This window comes from Myxocyprinus asiaticus, chromosome 24 (genome assembly GCF_019703515.2).
Source record: "Myxocyprinus asiaticus isolate MX2 ecotype Aquarium Trade chromosome 24, UBuf_Myxa_2, whole genome shotgun sequence".
Lineage (NCBI taxonomy): Eukaryota > Metazoa > Chordata > Actinopteri > Cypriniformes > Catostomidae > Myxocyprinus > Myxocyprinus asiaticus.
Genome location: NC_059367.1, coordinates 6,932,028 through 6,949,837, shown reverse-complemented (window position 1 = coordinate 6,949,837; position 17,810 = coordinate 6,932,028). Strand labels below are relative to the sequence as shown.

Sequence of the window (17,810 nt, the reverse complement as noted above, 5' to 3'; positions counted from 1 at the left end):
TCCGAAACACATCTTAATACCAGAAAAAACGGGCCTGGGTAGCTCAGTGGTAAAATACGCTGGCTACCACCCCTGGAGTTCACTAGTTCGCTAGTTCGAATCCCAGGGCGTGCTATGTGACTCCAGCCAGGTCTCCTAAGCAACCAAATTGGCCCGGTTGCTAGGGAGGGTAGAGTCACATGGGGTAACCTCCTCGTGGTCGCTATAATGTGGTTTGTTCTCAGTGGGGCGCGTGGTGAATTGAGCGTGGTTGCCGCGGTGGATGGCGTGAAGCCTCCACACGCGCTATGTCTCCGTGGCAACGCGCTCAACAAGCCACGTGATAAGATGCGCGGGTTGACTGTCTCAGACGCGGAGGCAACTGGGATTCGTCCTCCGCCACCCGGACTGAGGCGAATCACTATGCGACCACGAGGACTTAAAGCGCATTGGGAATTGGGCATTCCAAATTGGGAGAAAAAGGGGAAAAATCCAACAAAAAAAATAAATAAATAAAATACCAGAAAAAATAAGGCTGGAATGAAAAATAAGATCTATTTTTCAAATATTTGTAAATATAATCCTCTTCAGACACATTTTATGTCTGTTCTCTAGTTTGTGTGCAGCAATGTTGTTTATCTGTTGTTAATATTGCTGGTGTTCCTGTTGAAGCTTAAATGGCCCATCTCACGAGTGCCTTCAGTGTACTGATCTAGTGCAAGGAGCTCTAAAGCTAGCGTGCAGTCTGTCTCATGAACCCACACAGGAGATAAACAGTCATTGAAGATTTCGGTATGTTTCTCACCAGATCTTATCGTATTCCTTCAGAACAAGACATGAGTTGCCTACAACAATTTATTAGACTTCTGAATTATACTTGTATGTCCTTCTGAAGCTTGAAGAGGTGGTCACCATAAAATGCCATTTTATGACATTACTGAGAACAACATTTTTTCAAAATTTCTCCTTTTGTGTTAAGAAAGTCATATGGGGTTATAACAACACAGGGGTGAGTAAACCATGACTGAATTTTCATTTTTGGGTGAACTAATCCTTTAAGAAAGTAAATAAGGCCAATTTTGATTTCATGTGGACTTCAAGGTATGACTCCCTCTTCTTCTCCTAAAGATTCGAAGTGACAGAGCTCCACTTCAGCAGATTCAGCACAGCTGTGCCTCAGTCTGCATCTGTATTTAGACTCCAGTTACTCAAGCGAATTCTTGTCTGTCTTTCCATCTATGTGTCAGTCTGTCTATTTATCTATCTATCTACCTGTCTGATTGTCTGTCTGTCCATCTATCTGACTGTCTTTCCATCTCTGTTTGTCTGTCTGTCTATTTGCCTATCTATCCATCGACCAGACCATGTGTCATACATTTAAATAAAAAGCAACATGATTTAAAAGTTTGCTATTTGGTGACATCATCCACCCACATACCTGTTCAACTGTCGCCGGGTCCTCTGACTGTAGTCTGGAAGCATTCTCATACTCATCCTCACTGTTATACCCGGCTCCTTCCTCCTGCTCGGGGCTCGGACCCCCTCCTCCTCCACCCGCTGCTCCCGGTACAGTCCCTCCACCGGCCACCCCACCGGAGCAGGTCGCCTGTCTCCTCCTCTTACTCAAACCCGGTCCCGAGCAGCACCCTCCACATCCCACCCCCACTGACAGCTCTCCCCGAACCCCGGAAACGCACGCCATCCCTCCCGCATCCCCCGGGCCCACCGGAGACCCGGCGCCCACTGGCGGAGGAGAGGCCTGCTGCGGCCGGGCGCTGGATTCAGTCCGTCTGTCCTCTCTGGACCAGGGCGGCGGGGAAGCCCTAGGCCTAGCACCCGGTCGGACCCCGTGGGGGTGGGAGTGCTGGTGCGGGTCGGAGCCGGTCCGGCGGTCAGGGTCGTCGGGGTGATCTGACACACCGACCGATGAGCCCGGCTTCTTCTTCGGCAGGATCGTCATGCTGGAGACCGCTCAGGGGCGACGCTTCCTCCGTTTTAGCGACTCTTAACGCGTTTTAACGTCCAACCTGAGCGTCTTTATACGCGGTATACTCGCTCCTATCGAAACGGAGCGATCTTAGTTCAATTCGACGCGATTTTGACGGTAAAAACGGCGGATAATAGAACAAAAACAAACCGTCTTCCCGTCCCTCCGTTCTGCTGTTACCACAAAACATCAACATACAGCTGACGAAACCCTCACGTCACTTCCGCTCCTGCTGCTCTCTTTTCCTCTTCTGTTCTCAGCTGGGTGCTTCTGGTATTTTTGGACCTGTCGTTTGTAATGCTCATTCATTCATAAATGCAGGTGCATGTGTTTTTTTTTCCGCTGGTCAGAACTGTGTGGTTCAGAGACTAGTCAGTCCGTTTATCTACCGCCCTCCTCTGGTATTTATGCGGTAGATTCAGTTAGTGGATATATGCAGAATAAACTGGTGACAGTTGAATGCAAATGAAGGGGTGATGTTTTCATTTATAGTGGCCCCAAAAAGTATTTGGACACTAAAGTCACACTTAAAAATGCATAAATGTCATTGCATTAAATAACAAAAGGTAAAAGCAAAAGTGCCATCAGCAAACAAATGATCCTAGACCTTTTCTAAGAACTTAAAGGTGCACTCAGTAATTTTTTCCTCATTAAAAAAGTTTAACTCCTAAAGATATGAATTGTAATTTTGCAATATATGTAGGAAATCATGACCACTCACATTAAAATGAAGACTCCAGTCATATCAGTAACCTTATAAAAGCTGTTTTATTCTACATGGAGAGGGTCCGCACATGGGGGCTGCCATGTTAGAATCACATGACCAGCTGAATGTTACTCGCTTAATATTAATAACTGTCCTGTTATTTGACACTTTCACTCATTGATTAAAATAATCATGGCTGACTGTGAATACTACATTTCTACAATGGCACCTGAAACTGAAAATTTTATTGATTTTAAATGATGCTGTAATCAAGGCGAAATTACAGTCATATCAATGGGAATCTGCGTGATTGAGAATTTCGCTCAATGGACATCCGGTGGCAAAGAATTTCCCCTCACAGATTTTACATGGAGTTCAAGTTTGGTGAACTTTGCGGCTAAATTTTGCCACGTTGACCAATAGAAAGTTGCTTGGTTTGGCAGTGACCTCTGTGTGGGTGGTCAGCTAAACTGAATATACACAATGGACAATGATATAATTTTAGCGGCAAGTTTCTTTTCAGCTTCACTCTGCCAGAGTATGAAGTGCAGCATTAAAAAGAGACTGCTTGGCAGTTACTTTTTTGCTGAATTCACACACGCTCAGCATCTGCCCATGCCATCTTCGCCCACGGAATTTCCCAAGTATAGGTCTCTGCAGAACAGTAATGGTTGTTTCCAAATCTGTGGCCGTTTTCAAACCAGGATGGGCGTTTCTAAACTATCCAACTAAAGTATGGAATTTCAATGATTTGAAAACGCCCCCTGATTGGGAAAAGCCCATTTTTGTTCTGCAAAGACATAAGTCTCGAATTTCGCAGTGCAAAGGTATGTGTGAACGTGCCTTAAGTCCAAGATGGCACAAAGACAAAAGTTAGTGAGTGCACCTTTAACTTTTCTGAGCTGTTTTTGCGATTACGTTCTACTCTACTGGAAGTGGTGGTGGTGTAGTGGACTAAAGCACTGAAATAGTAAACAAAAGGTTGTTGGTTCAGTCCCCACAGCCACCACCATTGTGTCCTTGAGCAAGGCACTTAACTCAAGGTTGCTCCAGGGGGATTGTCCCTGTAAGTCGCTTTGGATAAAAGCGTCTGCCAAATGCATAAATACAAAAATGTAACTTTAACTGGTCTCAAGGGGATTTTTAGTGGATGTAGGAGCTCAACTTTGGACATGTTCATTCTGAATAATATAGGCTATTATATAACATGGTTTAATATTGTTTTATCATCTGAAACCTAACAAACTTAAAACTTTTGATAAATGTTTTGTTTGAAAAGTCTGTTTAGGCTATCTCTAATTTAAATAAATGTCATTTTGGTTTAATATATATATATATATATTACTTTTTCAGGTCACTGAATGTTATTGTAGCTTACAGTACATTAAGTACAATAAAAACACCAATTAATCATTTTAGACAGACATACATCCCGTTGTATTGTTTTCTTTCTGCACATAATGAAATACTATTCAGGTATTTTAACCTGTTCATGTGGAGCTTAAAGGGATAGTTCACCCAAAAATATTATCTTATCATTTACTCACCCTCATGCCATCCCAGATGGGTATTACTTTCTTTCTTCTGCAGAACAGTAGGGGGCAATATGCATGAAGAATGTGAACCACCAAAAACACAAGAAGAAGAATGTGAAAGTGAAAGTTAAAGTGGAGATTGACAGCAGGGAGGAAAATATATAGTAAAAATGGACTTAAATATTGATCTGTTTCTCACCCACACCTATCATATTGCTTGAAGACATTGTTTCAACCAATGGAGTCCATTGCATTCAACTATTCACTTGCATTGTATGGAACAAAAGTGTGGAGATATTCTTCTAAAAATCTTGATTTGTGTTCTGCTGAAGAAAGAAAGTCATACACATCTGGGATGGCATGAGATTGAGTTAATGATGAGAGAATTTTCATTTTTGGGAGAACTATTCCTTTAAATCTTGACTAGACTAGTATATAGTATAGTATAGTATAGTATAGTATAGTATAATATAGTATAGTATAGTATAGTATAGTATAGTATAGTATAGTAAACTAGTGTAGTATAGATAGTGTACTATATGTAAAAAAAAAATAATAACAATTACTGTTAGCTAATTTAACATTTAGGTACAGAGAAAGGTACCGAAGACACTAAATACATAAAATACATTTAGATGGTAAACGCTTGAAAGAATGCTTCTTAATAGACCAACATTTAATTGGATTTATTTAATTGTCATCCAAATGGGTGTGGGTAACTTTTTATACCTTTTCACAATACACTTAACCACACCAGGGTTTGAGCAACTTTTCACACTTTTTTAAAAGGGTAAAGAATGAACAGTGTGAAACATGGAACAAGATAACACAGGAATATGTTAACCCAGGGTTAAGAGGCATTTATAAGTAATGACACTGTATTCTTTTAAGTAAAGAATACAGTGTCTTTAAGACTGGTTTAGACACTATAGTGGGAGTATTCTGTACAAAGAAAGTAAACATCAAAGAAAAGCCAAGAAAAAGAGGCTTAGTAGTTGTAGTGATAGTGTTTATTTCTCTCAAATGTTTTTATAATTTTTTTTTTTTTTTTAGTTTTTTTTTAGACAGTCATTTCCCCTGAACTATTGAGCACGGACGTCACAACACGTCTTAACAGTGTAAAACCATTATTGTTGACTTAATTGAAATATAACAATAATATTCTTCTATTACAAATACCCTGCTATTCACTGAGATACAGCATATCGTGTAAGACGTCATTAGTGTTCTCCACCACTAGGGGGCGGAGCTGTAGTGATAAATGTGAAGCTTAATCTAAGGTGACATTTTCTCTGCTCCTCTGCCAGTAATAACACACAATGTGATTTACACTCAGTGATAAACGAACATTTTAAAAACATCTGACATGAGTATGAGCATCTTCAACATTTCACATATGAGCTAACATGTCAATTCTAAATGTCTGCTTTAAGAACTTGTGTTTGAATTGTATCCCTGCAAATAAAAAATAAAAAAACTACATTAATTGTTAATGGTTGTAAATTTCGGAATATTGTTTTAAATCATTAGACAGTACAGTTTAAAAAATAGACAGTACATTTCAATAACTCAAGGACTGAGCATACAAGTAAAAAAATCATTAGATGTTGAAATAGATAATAGATATTTTCCCACTGTCCTTCAGTGCTAAATATAGTCTGACATCACACTGACTTATGGCAGCTGAGAAATACTGAATGTGTGTCTTATCTTTGGTTCAAATAATACATAGCGTATTAAAAGGTAAACCTTTGAAAGAACACCTTCTGGTAGATTAAAGTTTAATTTGGTTTCTATAAATTTGATCAATATCTGGATGGATGTTGTATTTGTTGATAAATATTTAACATAACAACAACAAATGAGCATGTGTCTTGCATAACATTTGCATTAATCAATATGATACAGTATTACATAAAAACCTGACAGGTGTAATGTAACATTAACCGATCATCTGGACTAAACTGAAATGACTATTGTTTTTAACAGGGACTGTATACTTATAATGTAAACTTAATTCCATAACATGAATTTATTATATTGATACTTTTTCAATTCCCACACCATACAGTTACAATTGCAATTTTAAGACTGAATTGTGTGAATATTGAATTTGGCAAGTGGCAACATATTTAACAGCGAACTGAAGCAATTTCTTGATCTTGAAAATGCCAATGCAATGAGGTGCAAAACATTTAACGGCTCCATTGGCGAATGTCAGGTCAGGCATTTCAACCAAATGTTCTTTAAGTTAATGATTTACTTTAAATCAAATGTGAAATACATTTTCCGTCAGTACTAATAAACACATCCATATCTTTCATAAATAGTTATTTTAAAAAGTATTTCAAATGCAATGGTAAATAAACACAGCTGTGCAGTTGTGTACCAGGATTAATTACATATGACAGCAAATTAGTTTGTAGCACCTGGCAGGTTTGGTTTAGGTTTTATTTCAGTACAATGCAGGTGATAAAATGTGATGGGCTGAAGACAAATGAGAGCAATGTGCACATGTTATTGTCACTTTCTTGCACCTATGTATTTTAAGAAGTGAGAAAATTAGGCAAGAACTCACCCCGTGAGCACCAAAATATCATGCAAAATTCCATGCAAAAACTCCGGAATCTGTCAATCTGATGTCAAGTAATTTGATATGTTTGAAGTGAAATAAATAGTTTGTCTGTGTTAGTGTACTAGTTTTTTTAATGCTGTTATAAATAAATTACATGAATTTGCAAGCACATTTGCATGCTAAACGTTGAATTATTCTTAGAACATCAGCATGATCTCATGACAATTATTTGACAGTGGTTACATTTTTGCAAACTGCAGCAGGTTTAAGGTGAAATGTCCATTGTGTGGCGCTTAACGCGAATAAATCTTCTTCCAAACAGATGGGGTTTTGAAGGTTAAATTGATAGTTCACCCAAAAAGGAAAATTCTCTCATCATTTACTCACCCTCATGCCATCCCAAATGGGTATGACTTACTTTCTTCAGCAGAACATAAACAAAGATTTTTAGAAGAATATCTCAGTTCTGTAGAATGCAAGTGAATGATGCCCAGAAATTTGAATTTCAAAAAATCACATAAAGGCAGCATAAATTAATCCATAAGATTCCAGTGGTTAAATATATGTCTTCAGAAGCTATATGATAGATGTGGGTGAGAAAAAGATAAATATTTAAGTTATTTATTACTATAAATTCTCCTCCCTGACCAGTACATGGCAATATGCACAAAGAATGTGAATTACCAAAAACAAAAGAAGAAAAAATGTGAAAGTGGACATTTATTGTCATATCGCTTCTGAAGATATTAATTTAACCACAGGAGTTATATGGATTACTTTTATGCTGATTTTGTGCTTTTTGGACCTTCAAAATTCTGGCCACCATTCACTTGCATTATATGGACCTATAGAGCTGAGAGATTTTTATTCTTGTTTTTTTTTTTTTTTTTTAATGTTTTTTTTCTCCCCTTTCTCCCCAATTTGGAATGCCCAATTCCCACTACTTAGTAGGTCCTCGTGGTGGCGCGGTTACTCACCTCAATCGGGGTGGCGGAGGACAAGTCTCAGTTGCCTCCGCTTCTGAGACAGTCAATCCGCGCATCTTATCACATGGTTCGTTGTGCATGACACCGCGGAGACTCCGTATGTGGAGGCTCATGCTACTCTCCATGATCCACGCACAACTTACCATGCGCCCCATTGAGAGCGAGAACCACTAATCGCGACCATGAGGAGGTTACCCCATGTGACTCTACCCTCCCTAGCAACCGGGCCAATTTGACCAATTAAATGTTGGTCACTCAGCATGCCCTGGATTCGAACTTGCGACGCCAGGGGTGGTAGTCAGCGTCAATATTTGCTGAGCAACCCAGGTTCCCCGAGCTGAGATATTTTTCTAAAAATCTTTGTTTGTGTTAAGCAGAAGAAAGTCATACACATCTGGGATGTCATGAGGGAAATGATGAGAGAATTTTCATTTTTGGATGAACTATCCCTTTAATGCTCTAGTAAGTTTTAAATAAACAAAATCGACCTGTCTAAACTAAACCTAAATGTGAGATGGCAGATGCAATTGCTGAAGAAATCACATACTTTTGTGGTGCTTTTATGACACTTTCGGCTCAAATGTCGACTTGTGTCCTGGTCCTTTGTCTCTCACTCGCAAGTGCAACGCTCCATCAGTTGAGCTACATCGCAATTTGATCACATTTGAACATGCTTGTAAATGTAGCTGTGGAGGTGGGGGCGTGGTCGAGCGCTGATTTGTGAATGGAGAGCAAGATTGGGAGATGAGAGTTGTCAGAGGGATAAAAAGGGGCAGTCCAGACTGAGAGGGGAGAGAGAGAGTGCCGAGCCTGCACTTGTGTGTGTGTGTGTGTGTATGTGTGGGCATCATTTGCGGGTGCTGAAAAGCATTGGAGTTAGAGAAAAAAAACTTTTGAATAATGGGGCCTGGGTAGCTCAGCAAGCATTGAAGCTGACTACCACCCCTGGAGTCGCGAGTTCGATTCCACTGTGTGCTGAGTGACTCCAGCCAGGTCTCCAAAGCAACTAAATTGGCCCGGTTGCTAGGGAGGGTAGAGTCACATGGGGTAACCTCCTCGCAGTCGCGATTAGTGGTTCTCGCTCTCAATGGGGCACGTGGTAAGTTGTGTGTGGATCGCGGAGAGCAGCATGAGCCTCCACATACAGTCTCCACAGTGTCATGCACGACAAGCCACATGATAAGATGTGTGGATTGACGGTCTCAGAAGCAGAGGCAACTGGGACTTGTCCTCCGCCACCCGGATTGAGGTGAGTAACTGCGCCACCATAAGGACCTACTGAGTAGTGGGAATTGGGCATTCCAAATTGGAAGAAAAGGGGATTAAAAAAAAGATATCTTTTGAGTTTGAATTGCCATCTCCCGCTTCCTCCTTGCAAGAGTGAGGACCAGCGGGTGTTGCAGTACTGCCCCAGGAGGGGGCTTAAGCCATAACCCCAGCAGCAGCAGGACTCCATGTGACGCTCGCCAAGATAACCGCAGGATGACCCAGAGGCCTTCCTGGACCTCTTCGAGCACACGGCCAGAGCCCTGAAGTGGCAGTGCTCACAGTGGGTGGTCCATCTGCTACCACTGCTGTCTGGTGGCCAACCTCCTGGGGTATTCCGATTTGAAGAGAGCCATCCTGCAATGGGTTGGCCACAGCCCAGAACAGCACCACCAGCAGTTCCGCACTCTAACGCTGAGCAAGGTCGGCCACACATTCGCCTTCACACAACAGCTCCGTGATGCCTGCTGGTGGTGGTTGCTGGCTGAGGAGGAGGGCGATGCCGACAACGCAATAAACATCATGGTGCTGGAGCAGTTTGTCTCCCGGCTGCCAAAGGGGACGGCGAAGTGTGTCCAGTGCCACCATCCGGCATTGCTTTAGGAGGCGATCCAGTTGGCTGAGGACCATATAGCGGTGTATCCATGGGACGGCGAGCCATTTTCTCTCTCTCTCTCTCACTCTCTCTCTCCCTATTTCTCCCTTCCCACAGACTGCCCCCGATCGAGCAGGAGTGTACCGGATACCTGTGAGTATAAAGGGGGGTACATATCAAGCCTTGGTGGATTCAGGTTGTAATCAAACCTCCATTCACCAAAGCTTGATACAGTCCGAGGCTTTGGATACAAGCTGGCATGTGAAGATGCTCGGAATTGGGACAAGTGGCTCGAACCTGTTATTCACAGTGCGAGAGGTCCCGCAAGCCTCCACAGGATTTTCCCCATTCAAATTATTGTACGGTCGTAAGCCTTGTGGTGTCTTAGACGTCATGAGGTAAAATTGGGAGGAGGGACCGTCAAACAGTAAAAATGAAATTCAATACGTTCTTGACCTGAAAGCAAAACTCCACACATTGGGGCAGCTATCCAAGGAGAATTTGCTACAGGTTCAATAATGTCAGTCCTGGCTGTATAACAGGGGAGTGTGACTACAGGAGTTTACACAGGGAGATTGTATTGCTACCCACATCAAGCTCTAAATTACTCGTGAAGTGGCAAGGGCCCTTTGAGGTGGACAAAATACTCAGACCACACGCCGCTTACGCTTACACTTGGGTCATGGACAGGTGCAGCCCCAAATTGATAAGACCACAGCAGCTGCAGCCTGCCTGAGACATAAGACCAAAAAGAAGGTAAGACAGTTCCTGGGGCTGGCTGGCTATTATCGTAGGTTTGTGCCAAACTATTTGACCGTTACCAGCCCGCTGTCTGATCTTACTGAAAAGGGGACACCAGATCGGGTCCAGTGGATGGAGCCGTGTCAGCAGGCGTTCACACGTGTGAAAGCTGCACTTTGCGGCGGGCCATTATTACACTCTCCTGATTTCTCTCTCCCTTTTGTGTCACAGACCAACGCATCGGACAGGAGGTTGGGAGCCGTGTTGTCCAAGGAGGTCGAGGGGGAGGAGCGCCCGGTGCTGTACATCAGCCGAAAGCTCTTGGTGAGAGGGTCGAGGTACAACACTATTGAGAAGGAATGTTTGGCCATCAAGTGGGTGGTCCTTACCCTTCTGTATTACCTCCTGGGACAGGCCTTCACCCTCTGTTCGGACCACGCCTGAAGGAAACCAACGTGCGGATCACCCATTGGTATCTAGCTCTTCAGCCATTTAAGTTTGAGGTGGTCCACAGACCGGGGCCACAGATGGCAGTCACTGACTTCCTCTCTAGAAATTGGGGGGGAGTAGTGGGCAGGCCAGATGGCTCCCTGGGCTGAGTCGGGCAATGGGGGTATGTGGAGGTGGGGTGTGGTCGAGCACAGATTTGTGAATGGTGAGTGAGATCGGGAGATGAGAGCGGTAAGGAGTCCCACCTGTGGGTGTTATCTCTAACAGCTGTTTGTGTTTTACAGTGAGAGCAGAGAGGGATAAAAAGAGGCAGTCCAGACTGAGAGGGGAGAGAGAGAGAGCTGAGCCTGCACGTGTGTGTGTGTGTGTGTGTGTGTGTGTGTGTGTGTGTGGGAATCATTTGTTGGTGCTGAAAAGCATTGGTGTGAGAGAAATAAAGAGACCTTTTGAGTTTGATTTGCCGTCTCCCGATTCCTCCTTGCGAGAGTGAAAGAACCTTGTCACAGTAGCTAGTTATGTAATGCAAATGTTAAAATGTATCACCTTACAAGTCATGCACTATAGTGTTTAGAACAGTGCGAAAAGTGTTATGAACTGATAATCGACCATTGTACTCTTGATTTGTGTGAAAGGGAATAAAAGTCGTTGTTGTAGCGCCACTAGTGTTCATTTCACTAGGAAACTGCTGCAATACATACAACGAGCCACATAAAAATCATTTTGCAAAAATGTAGGTATAGTAACGTGATTCTATGAGACCAGGTTGCAGAAAATACAATGCAATGCAATAGAATAGAGTGTGTTTTGTTTGCCTCAGCAGTGTTTCACTACCATGTCACAACTGCAACCAAGTGTGCTTGGTTTTGAGGGTACAATCTAAAAATACATCTTTCACAATGACAAATCAACAATTAAATACATACTTGCCATTTATGTACAATACAGTGCATAAACTGTTTAAAATGTCTCTTCTATCTGCATTCTGTAGTGCAGCTACTACCACATGTATGTTTTTGAGGTGTCTATCTGTGAGTTTTGAGGATCAGTGGATCCCTCTTTCTCTTTTTCCGTCTCGTTCTCCCAGAGGTTAATGAGAGGTGGATAGAGCTCGTTCAAAGGAATGGAGGTGGTGTGCTGCATGTATTTCTTCAGAGAATGATGGCAAGATTTCTGCTTCATACGCCTTCCCATGTAGAACACCAGCAGAGCCATGATGCAGATGGCAAACATTGAGCCCATCACTGCCGCTAGAGCTACATTGGTCTGCTGAGCAACCATCTCCACAGCAAAGCTGGCCTCTTTGGTGGTCACGTTGATGCAAGAGTGTTGGGTTTGCTCCATGGCGGCCATAGTTAGGCAAACTTGGTACTCTGTTGAAGGTAGAAGGTGTGTGAGATTGTATTCTTGAACATCTACTGGCACCATTGCCGTGTAGCTAATCTGTGGATTGTCAATCTTGACGGTAGCACTGAGCCACTTCGGTTGCGTCACCTCATGGTTGGAAAATCGCACAGAAGGATGCACCTTCCATTCTAGCACCACGGACTGAGCATGGACGATTTTCGCCTGGACTACCAAGGATCCTGTAGTGTTCACCATGCCGTGATGGCTCCTGCTATGGCTTTCACCATGCCAGTTACTCTTATCCACATAAACGGAGACACTCCGAGTGTCTGCCCCTTCGCTGTTCCAAGCAACACATGTGTAGAGGCCATCGTCCTCCGGTTCTATGTGTGAGATCTCTAGAGCGCCTTGGTCTTGCATCCGGTGCTTCTTCGTGGTTCCTGCACCCTCATTTAAGGATGGCGAAACGGCTTCCGAAGTGACCTTGTCGCCGGTGGGTGTCACCCAGTAAAACTGAGGTGCAGGATCCGCAACGGCCCAACAGCTGAGCGTTAGAAGCTGGCCGATGGTGACGTTGAGTTGCAGAGGGAAGGCATGTTGAGAAATTAGAGGCAGACAGGTATTGCTTGCCCCATTCCAACTTGCAGACACCACTTCTTGAAGGGACTGACCAACGAGATGTGGTGGGGAGGCACAGAGAGTAATCTGGGATTCCAAAAGCTTAAGGCTCGATTGATTGCCCAGGACTGGGCCCCAATTGGCGAGACAATCGCACCTGAGTGGGTTGCTATGAAGACTGATTTCATCTAGACTGGGGAAGGCAGAAATAATCTCATGGGGAAATAATGTGAGGTCGTTATTATGGACCAGTAAGGTACGCAAGCCACGCATGTTCAGGAATGCGGCACGGTCTATAAAGAACAGGTGAGGGTTGTTGTAGAGCTCTAGTTTGGCCATTTGCGGTAGGTTGGAGAATGCGCCCTTTTCCACTGCTACAAGTTCCTCCATGCTGTTCAGACTGAGTTCCTCTAAGTGCGGAAAGTCACGGAAGTCACCTTCCAGGATACGGACGATAGGATTCTTGTTAAGGTCGAGAAACTTGAGGCTGGGTAGAACACGCAGGGCTTTTTTTGGCACTGCCGTGAGCTTGTTATCGAAGAACGAGAGACTTTCGAGATACTCTAAACCCTGGAAAGCACCCTCTGGGATTTCCCTGAGTCCCATTCCCGCTAGCACCAAACTGTGCAATTTTGAGAGGGGACGGAAGTTCATGTCCTGTAAGCCAAGAATAGGATTTTCCCCAATCATTAGGATTTCCAGGTTGGGTAGGGATTCAAACCAATGGCTGTCTATCGCGATAAGTTTGTTTGAGTTGAGGTGAAGCCTTAGCAGGTTCGTCAACCCTGAAAATGCATTGGGACCAATCGAAGAGATCTGATTATGGTTAATGTAAAGCTCCTCTAAGTTGACTAGATCCTTTAGACACAAATCAGGCAGCTCTTTAATCTGGTTTTCCTCAAGGTAGAGCGTGACTAGTTGGGACAGGTTACTCAAGCCAACGTCTTGGATTTGTGTAAAGTGATTCTGAGAGAGATCCAATTCCGTGAGGTTGACCAAGCTCTGGAGCTCTGAGGTTACCCTAGAGATGTTGTTGCTCTGAAGAAGTAGCACCTGAGTATCAATGGATATATTCCATGGAATTCGGCTCAAATGGAGTTCGTTGCAGTCAACAGTCTTGGCTTGATGGTAGACCGACTGAGGCGTGTACCATGGGCGGGTCTCACAGACACACTGGGCAGGGCAGAAGGGAATTGCAAGGGAACAACGACACACAGCCAAAATAAAGCAGACTGTGAGCAGTGAAGTGGAAATGGCAGTTCTCTCCATATTGAGGATCTCTAGAGTGCTGCGCACAGTTGGTAGCTGACAGTTGGAGGAAAATTTCTACAAAATGGAAGACAGGAGCTTTCTCATCCAGCCCTGTAAAATGAAAAAGAAAGGGGACATATAAATCATGCAGTGTTTATGATGTCTGCTGAGTGAAAACAACATTAAAGCCGACTTTAGAGGCAATATTTATTAGCATCAGTTACTGCGAATGCAGAAGGAATATTAAAGGGTTAGTTCATCCAACAATGAAAGTTCTCACTTCATACTCACCGTCATGTCTTTGCAAACTCATTATGACTTACTTTCTTCTGTGAAACACAATAGGAGACATTTTTAAAGGGATAGTACACCCAATAATTTTACAAAATTTCCATTCTTCTGCCAAATATTGTTCCAAACCGGTCTTTCTTCAATCCATGGAACACAAAAAGAGATGTTAGGCAGAATAACAGCTTCAGTCATCATTCACTTCTGTTGTATGGAAAAAAGATGCGATGAAAGTGAATGGTGACTGAGACTAACATAGCATTTTGTGTATCATGGAAAATAGAAGGTCAAACAGGTTTTGAACGTTGAGTAAATTAAAATAAAATTCTCACTCTTGGGCGAACTATCCCTTTGACACTGCTCTTTCCCATTTGATGAAAGTGAATGATGAATGAAGCTAACAGTCTGCCAAACATTTATTTTTGTGTTCAACAGAAAGAAAGTCATACAGGTATTTGGAATAATCCCTTAAAGTATAAATTCTGTCATTTCTGTTCTCCTTTAGACCACACAAAACAAATCAAAGCATCCATTCTGAAATAAACATACAGTATATCTAGAATTGACAATTGTAATATGCTACAATTTTCTAGACTTGTTCCCCTGCCAGTACTCATAGATGCCTCTGATAATTGATTATTCAGTCAAATTACATTTTACTCAAAGAGTAAGCAATTGTTAGCGAGTGTGCAGCATTGTTGTGTCCTGCATGGAAAATATGGCAAGCACAAGCTTTGACAAACACATGAAAGGCACACATCAATGCCTGAGTATGCAGCATCACCTATCTCAAAATCATCTTCCAGTAAATGTAAGTGAACCTAGAAGAATTGCACGATCTTGACCATCTGACACCTACTCAATCTTTTCTGTCCTAAAGATAACCTACAAACCAACAATGTATGCCAACTGTCCATGCATATAGTATACTTTGACTTTATTTTTTTAAGCATTACAGGCACAAATCCCACGTCCATACCCCAAACAAAAAAGAAAAGGGGGATTTTTATTATATAATATATTTTATCATATATATATATATATATATATATACTGTATTTATATGTATATAGTTTTGTTTATTATTATTAACACATTTTAATTACCAAAAGCGTAATGTTTATCTGTATACCACATGATTTTCTCCTTATTATAAAAAAGTGATATAATTTGGACAATTTCAACAGCATGGTAAGGCAAGTTATCTCCTTCCATTTTCTCAAGTTTTACCCAAATTCGTCAAGCTCAAACATTCAACCCTTTTACCAAAGTTATTGTAAGTGAAAATTACCAAAAATATTTTTCCCCCTTTAATTTATGGGGAAATACATATTTATTAACATTGTGGTCCCTTAATAGCTAACTCCTACTAAGTAATAGCCTAAAATTAGGCTAAATCTGCAACCCTGAAGCACATTCTGGTGTTTGTTTGTTTTTATTATTATTTTGTACATTTTGTATATCATTTTGTTTTTCTTTATGTAATGCTCCTTGCTAGAAAATAATGGGTTTAAACTATATTTTTAAACATATTTAGACATGTCACGTGTCACAGCTTTTGGTAACATGGTTGCAAACCTCATAAACAGCTTTTTTTATTTTGTATTTTCTTTGACCTCTTGATGTTGAGAATCAACATTTTCTTAAGTTTAGGTACCTCTCTTTTCACTGACATTTCTTGAAAAAAAAAACAAAAACAAAAAAACAAACAAAAAAAAACAATAATAACTTAAGCGCGAGTTCACCCAAAAAATAAAAATGGTCATCTTTAACTCACCCTCATGTTTTTCCAAACTGGTATGACTATCTATCTTTCGTGGAACAAAAAAGGAGATGTTGGGCTTAGTGTTAGCCATTCACCATTCACTTTCAATGTATGGAAAAAAAAAGTTTTATGAAAGTAAATGGTGACTGAGGTTAACATTTTGCCTTACATCTCCTTTTGTGTTGAGGAAAGAAAATCATACAGGTTTAAACAACATGAGGGTGAGTAAAAGATGACAGAGATTTCATTTTTGGGTGAACTATCCCTTTTTAATTTAACTGTTTCAAACCCTATTTTTGTATCCGTTTTGTAGAAAGTGCTGCATAGTGGCATTTGTCTGTATCCTTTTCAATAGCCATAAAAGAAACACACATCTAAGGTTTTGTTCCATGAGCTATATGCCATGAGTTCAAACAGGCGTCTTTGGTGATGGACTATTGTTTGATCTCCTGCTACGCTAGAGTCTGTGATGCATCACTCGCCTGATTGCCGTTCAGTGCTAATGAGTTGAATTAACTGGCAGGAGGTGCGAGTGAAGAACCGGAGACTGTAAGCCGTTAATAGATCTTACTGCATGACTCATACTGACACCAAACTACCAAAACCTAAAAGTGCTACCATATGCCTTCATAATTCATAAAAGAAGATTAACAGGATTAAAGGGTAGTTTACCCAAAAATGAAAATTCTGTCATCATTTACTCACAATCATGTTGTTCCAAACCCAAATGACTTTCTTCCGTGGAACACAAAGACAGATGTTAGACAGAAGCCTCAGTCACCACTAACTTTCTTTATACAGTATGAAGAAAAAATGTAATGAAAGTTAGTGATGACTAGTATTCTGTTTAACAGTACTTTTTACGTTCTAAAGAAAGAAAGTAAGTCGCATGGGTTTGGAACAACATGATGGTAAGTAAATGATGACAGAATTTTCATTTTTGGGTGAACCATCCCTTTAATGAAAAAGTTATAGTGACTTCATTAGAGTCTTTCACTCATTTCTATCCTTGTCTGTCATATATGACATATTTCAAATGAGATCTGATAAATGACAAGTGTTGCAGATAGAAATTGACATTATGCAGCAAATGTAACAACAGCTTTGTTCAAAGCACATCACTACGAGGAACAAAGGTTTGTCTCTTGCAAACCACATATCCTGATTGTGCATTAGAATAGAGCCAGTGATGCAACAGGATGCAACTTACTTGTCTGTTATGTCATTCGCAAATTAAGACACTAACACAGAAAGCACAAGGGTTTTCCAACTTTGATGTTGAAGTTGTTTTTATGCTTCTAAATGAGTCACTCTTTACCAAACTACTGAACATCTCCCGAACTGTTCATCTGACCCTTACTAAATGTTCTGTGGTACCATAGTACAGTGATCATATCAGATGGTAATACTATGGTACTTTGATCTACAGTAGGGTTCAAAAGTCTGAGATCACATTGAAAATGTGAGGGAAAAAAAAATCCATTTAAACCTGGAAATAACCTGGGATTTTGAAATATTAAGACAAAAAGAAAGAAGAAAAAGATTTCATGCTGCCACTGAAACAAAAAATGCTCTCATGCTGAGATAACATCAATCATTAGTACATAAGCCTCCTGAGACCCTACATCCACATGTGTGGACACTAAGTTTTGGCTTCGCTATAGGCTATGCACACGTTAATTTCATTTAAACCGACTGATCTCAGTTCGGGAGATTCTAGGCTG

General features: G+C 41.4%; 2 protein-coding genes across 5 annotated transcripts in view; both read right to left on the bottom strand.

Moving 5' to 3' along the window:
* The window catches only part of LOC127415036 (OTU domain-containing protein 5-A-like), a 57,310-nt gene extending 54,990 nt beyond the window's left edge, over positions 1-2,320 (bottom strand). The window contains exon 1 of one of the 4 annotated variants that reach the window (XM_051653514.1): positions 1,418-2,320. In XM_051653514.1, coding sequence (XP_051509474.1) covers positions 1,418-1,939 — 522 coding nt within the window. In that variant the 5' untranslated portion in view covers positions 1,940-2,320. The remainder of the gene's footprint in view (positions 1-1,417) is intronic. The other 3 variants (XM_051653511.1, XM_051653512.1, XM_051653510.1) reach the window with 3 other exon arrangements.
* A 2,879-nt stretch (positions 2,321-5,199) lies between these two features.
* Positions 5,200-17,810, bottom strand: part of LOC127415024 (leucine-rich repeat neuronal protein 1-like) — a 30,542-nt gene continuing 17,931 nt past the window's right edge. The window contains exon 2 of the mRNA XM_051653487.1: positions 5,200-14,144. Within this exon, the coding sequence (XP_051509447.1) occupies positions 11,817-14,051 (2,235 nt within the window). The 5' untranslated portion in view covers positions 14,052-14,144 and the 3' untranslated portion in view covers positions 5,200-11,816. The remainder of the gene's footprint in view (positions 14,145-17,810) is intronic.